The sequence below is a fragment of the Maniola jurtina genome, chromosome 9 (genome assembly GCF_905333055.1).
Source record: "Maniola jurtina chromosome 9, ilManJurt1.1, whole genome shotgun sequence".
NCBI classification, from domain to species: Eukaryota; Metazoa; Arthropoda; class Insecta; order Lepidoptera; family Nymphalidae; genus Maniola; species Maniola jurtina.
Genome location: NC_060037.1, coordinates 1499156 through 1505155, shown reverse-complemented (window position 1 = coordinate 1505155; position 6000 = coordinate 1499156). Strand labels below are relative to the sequence as shown.

General features: G+C 43.5%; 1 protein-coding gene across 1 annotated transcript; it reads left to right on the top strand.

Moving 5' to 3' along the window:
* Positions 1–870: 870 nt before the first annotated feature.
* Positions 871–5140, top strand: LOC123868457. The gene has a single exon (XM_045910998.1). It carries the CDS (start codon positions 871–873, stop codon positions 4924–4926), a length of 4056 nt encoding a protein of 1351 aa, XP_045766954.1. The 3' UTR covers positions 4927–5140.
* Positions 5141–6000: the final 860 nt, after the last annotated feature.

Sequence of the window (6000 nt, the reverse complement as noted above, 5' to 3'; positions counted from 1 at the left end):
GATACATTTCAATCTCTCATTCACGATTCAGATGAAATTAACACCATCCAGAAATTCCACTACCTAAAGTCCTCCCTGAAGGGTAGTGCCGAGCTGGTTATTGACGCATTGGAGTTCACGTCTAGTAATTATTCAGTTGCCTGGGAACTCTTACTCGACCGGTATAATAACAACAGACTATTAATTCAAAATCACATAAAAACAATATTTAATATCCAACCATTGAGTAAAGAGTCCCCAGTGGCGATAAGAACACTTAGTGACACAATTTTAAAAAACATACGCGCATTAAAGATCCTAGGGGAGCCAGTGGACTCCTGGGATACGCTTATTATTTTTATAATTGTGTCTAAGCTAGACAAAACAACGGAACGCGAGTGGGAACAGCATAAAGGCACTTTGATAACTAACAATAACGATTCCAAGTTAAAATTAAAGGTTGATGATTTAATTAACTTCCTAAAAAATCGGGCGGACATGCTAGAAACATTACATTCATCACAAATTAATAAACAGTCAATAAACACGAAAAACGATCGAATGAAACCCACAAAATGCAATGTTTCTAGCACTAAGCCGCACGAACGTCACTCCGCGCCTAAAAACTGTGTTATGTGCAATGGAGCTCATCAACTTTACGCATGTTCACAATTCATTGACTCTAATTTGGAATCGAAATTGAAGTTTCTTCGCGATAGGAAATTATGCGAAAATTGCATGAAAAGTAGCAGCCACACTGCTGAATTTTGCAAATTTGGCGGTTGTCGTCGTTGTTTTAAAAAGCATAATTCCCTAATTCATCCTTCGGATGATTTAAATCATCCCCCGGATGATACGAAAACGATAGGTAACACTAGCGGTTCCCTAACAATGCACTCGTCATTCGATAATAATCGGCAACTGATGACCGGCGCTCGCGCGGTGTCGCTCCCGAGCGGCGCCGCGCCGCTCCTCAACCCCGCGGATGCAGTGTGCTATGCAAATAATGCACACAGTAACGATAAACGCACACATCGTTCTTTGCAACCGGTTTTGTTGTCCACCGCGCTAATCGAAGTACGAACTCGAAATAATGTTTATTTACTCGCAAATGCATTATTAGATAACGGAAGCGAACGCAGTTTTATAACCGAAGCCTTTAGTAAAAAACTAGGGGTAGAATTCTTACAGTCCACTCACGAAATAAGAGGTGTAGGTAATTCAGTGACGCAATGCACGAAATCATGCGACATTGAGATTAAATCGCGCATATCTACCTACACTACTAAACTACATTGTTTCATATTGCCGCTAATTTCAAGTACGTTGCCCGCTGTACATTATGAACGCGCGAAGTTTCGTATACCTAATAGTTTACAGCTGGCAGACCCGCATTTTCTTAATTCTCGAAAAATAGATATTTTAATCGGCGCAGATATATTTTGGGAATTAATACACGAAGGTAATATAAGGTTACCTAACGGACCTTATTTACAAAATACGCATTTAGGCTGGATAATATCGGGACCTATCGTATTTAATACGCGCAACGATAGGCTTATTCAGTGTAATTTCACGCAATCGATAGACACGCAATTACGCCAATTCTGGGAGATCGAGCAGCTGCCTCGGGATCGGGATACACGCACAGATGCTGAGCGTGCTTGCGAAGAACTGTTCACTCGTACTACGACGCGCAATGACGAGGGACGGTTTATTGTTAGCATACCTCTTAAGTCATCACCCGATCTTTTGGGCGAATCACTTCCACAGGCGGAACGACGCTTCCTAGCGTTAGAAAGGCGGTTAGAACGCGCGCCCGCTTACAAAAAATTATACGCAGATTTTCTTCATGAATATGAGAGCCTAGGTCATATGACTCGCGTTTCGACCTACGGAACCCCTCATTATTTTATGCCGCATCACGGCGTATTTCGCGAAAATCACTCGACTACTAAACTTCGAGTTGTTTACGATGCTGGGGCCGTTTCTAGCACGGGAATCAGCTATAATGACCTACAGTTGGTAGGCCCGCCTATTCAAGGCGACCTAATTTCAATTATATTGCGCTTCAGGCAACATCGGTACGTCGCATGCGCAGACATCGAAAAGATGTACCGACAGTGCCTTGTTGATGAAAAGCAGCGAGATCTTCAGCTGATTCTCTGGCGCGACGAAACCACGCAGCCACTCGGTGTCTATCGACTCAACACGGTCACCTACGGAACCGCGTCCGCGCCGTTTTTAAGTTGTCGCTGCCTAAAACAACTTGCATGCGAAGCAACCAATCCCGAAGTGTCGCGAATCATCAATGAAGATTTTTACGTCGATGACATGATCACGGGTTCTCACGACAAAGAAACATTATTAAAATTGTGCGAAGAAACAACCAAGACGTTGCAAGCTGGTTGTTTCCCACTACGCAAGTGGATTTTCAATTTTACGTGTGAACCCGAGATGACGTCATCGTCGTGCGCTTCTAAGCAAATACTCGCGGAAAATACAAATCACAAAACATTAGGTATTGGTTGGCTTAATGACAGCGACGAATTTTATTTCAATACAGAATTTGAGTCTAGGAATGAACCTATAACTAAACGCATAATTCTATCATACGCATCTCAAATTTTCGATCCACTGGGGATTTTAAGTCCATTTATCTTGCCTGCAAAAATGTTATTACAACACTTGTGGTTATTAAAATTGGACTGGGACGACATCGTACCTACTGACATCGCGCGTCAGTGGAACCGGTTTCTCGCTTCGCTGTCGATCCTAAAAACGATACGTGTTCCTCGATATGTCATGGATATTGATCCTATATCTACCGAGATGCATATTTTTAGCGACGCTTCTCAAACCGCATACGGCGCGTGCGTTTATATAAGGACCGTAAGCGCTAATACGGTCAAAGTGCAATTGCTCTGTTCTAAAGGGAAGGTTGCACCGCTAAAAACCGTCAGCATCCCACGGTTAGAGCTTCTCGGTGCTCTAGTGGGCGCTCGCCTTTATAACAAGGTTCGCGATTCACTTCACTGCAACTTCGATCACGTAATATTTTGGACGGACTCGACAATTGTCTTAGGTTGGCTGCGCATGCCGCCACGATTGTTAAATACGTTCGTTCAAAATAGGACAATAGAAATTCACGATTTGACGAAGGATCTCCCGTGGCGTCATGTAAGCGGGAAGGAGAACCCAGCTGATCTCGTTTCGCGTGGGGTTGTGAATCTCGAGGAGCTCTCTTCGTCTAATTTGTGGTGGGAAGGGCCAGCCTTCCTTCGTGACAGTGAATTTGACTGTGAAAACGTACCTCCCTTTTACACGCACGAAGATCAGTCAAATGACTTACCTGAAATAAAGGGTAGTGACGTCACCGCGTTAGTAGCCCAGGATAGGCCGAGCTCTGAAGATGGATCTATTATCGATTTCCAACGATTCTCTCGGTTCAGCCGGCTGAGACGCTCAACTGCTTATGTTTTACGGTTTTTACATAATACGCGCAATAAACTTAATAAGCGGTCGAGCGTTCTTACCGTCGATGAACTGAGAGAAGCCGACAACTTGTTGGTTAGGCTGTCTCAACTGGAATCTTTTCCAGTTGAGTACAAGTCAATAGCCAACAATCGCGCGCTAAAAAATAAACATAATTTAAGTAAATTAAATCTGTTTATTGATGACAATAAACTGTTGCGAGTTGGCGGCAGGTTGGACTATTCAGAGTTCGACTATAATAAAAAACACCCAATTTTACTGTCAGGCAAACATCATTTTACGCTTCTTCTTTTTCGCCACGAACACAAATCCTTGCTACACGCAGCTCCGCAGGCGCTTCTTTTTCACCTTCGTGAATCTTGGTGGCCAATCGCAGGCAGAAATCTCGCTAGAAAGGTAGTTCATGACTGCGTGGTGTGTAAGCGCCTGCGAGGTCAAACACTTACCCCTCTGATGGGAAATCTTCCCAGCGAGAGGATCACACCCACTTTTCCGTTCTTTCGATGCGGCGTTGACTATGCCGGCCCAGTGTTCGTGTTGACCAGAAAAGGTAGGGGAGCTAAAACTACAAAGGCATACATTTGCATTTTTATATGCCTCGTTACGCGCGCTGTGCATTTAGAGCTGGTGAGTGATCTTACTACTAAAGCGTACTGTCTCACACTCAACCGCTTTGTCTCACGCAGGTCAAAACCCGCTGAAATGTGGTCTGATAATGGCCGCACCATGGTCGGACTTAAAAACGAATTCGCGCAATTTTTAGAACGCTGTAGTTCTGACATTATTGAATACGCAAATCAACAAAAAATTAAATTTAAATTCATAGTGCCGTATGCCAGCCACTTTGGTGGACTGTGGGAACGTGGAGTACAGTCGTGCAAGTACCACCTTCGCCGCGTGGTCGGTAACGCGCATCTCACATACGAAGAGTTCAGCACAGTATTAGCACAAGTTGAAGCTGTCCTGAATTCTCGTCCCCTCTCCCCAATGTCTTCCGATCCTAACGACTTCCTTCCTCTTAGTCCTGCTCATTTCCTGGTTGGCCGTACGCTCACCGCACCTGCCTACGACAACCTGGTGGATACGCCCACGCATAGACTCGATCGGTACCAGAGGGTGGAGCAAATTCGACAACACTTTTGGAGACGCTGGTCGAAAGAATACATATCCGAGCTGCAAACACGGACGAAGTGGAGACAAAACACGCAAGACCTCAAACCCAACACTATGGTCATCATCAAAGAGGACAACTTCCCGCCGTTGAAATGGCATCTCGGACGAGTCATCAGAAACATACCTGGGAAGGATGGAATCTCAAGAGTCGCGGAAATACAAACTGCATCCGGGCTTGTGAGGCGAGCTTACGCAAAGATCTGCCCATTAGTCGACCCTGATGACGACAGTCTTGGAAGCCAAGAGCTCCAAGGCCGGGGGCATGTTGCGGCGTCGTAGATCGGAACGCTGACCGCGGGCGTGGGCCAACCTGATTGGTCCACGTAGCTGTGTCGTCGACTTTTTCAAAACGTCAATTCAAATGGACATTCGACTTTCGCTTTTCGTTTATATAATAACATCGTTGTTTTCCAAATTCGCACTTGTAATCGCTAATTAGTTTTGATTAAACCAAAATATCAAAAGTTCTCTTTTTTCTTCAAATACCAAGCGCAAACAAACATAAATCTGTTAATATTTTTTCCGAAAAAGCCCATGTATAAGCTCTTTGATGGATAAACTTTTATAATAGCAAAGTGAGTTCCGGGAAGGCTGTAGCTGATGGAAGTGACACGTGAATAAGAGTTATTTCAGTTTACACTGCGCGGGCGCACAATGCGTTATTAAATGCGCGCGGCTTATATTTCAACAGAAACTTATTATGGGCCATTGTGCTCACAGCTTACTGATAGGCTTCGCACAAACTGGCGACTAGAATAGAATAGAATAATTTTTTGTTCAAGTAAACTTTTAAAGGTGCTTTTGAATCGTCAAAATAATTTACTACTGCACTGGTTCGGAATGCTGTTCCTGTCTGAAATAAAATTCTCAAAAAATAACAAGTGTAAATTAAAAATTTGTAACATCCCGGACAAATGATTACAGTAACTAGCTACTACAGTAAAGAGCTGATAACTTTCAAACGGATTAACTTTATTATTTTATTAATTAACTTTCGAACCGATTTTCTTTGATTATAGCTAAGAACACTCTCGATCAAGCCACCTTTCAAACAAAAAAAAACTTATTTAAAATCGGTTCATTAGTTATGGAGCTACGATGCCACAGACAAATACACAGATACATACAATGGATACACAGATACACACGTCAAACTTATAACACCCCTCTTTTTGGGTCGGGGGTTAAAAAGAGCAGAGGACGGCCAAAGAAAAGGTTGATGGATTGCGTGAAAGAGGATATGCGTATAAAAGGGGTGGTTGATACGTTGTCGGATGACAAAAGGGAGTGGAAGAAGAAGACATGTTGTGCTGACCCCACGTAGCGTGATATAAGGTCTAGAAGAAGACTTGT

Bases quoted from the DNA above. Each gene is read 5' to 3' on its own strand.
- LOC123868457 (XM_045910998.1), top strand. From the start codon at position 871: ATGCACTCGTCATTCGATAATAATCGGCAACTGATGACCGGCGCTCGC.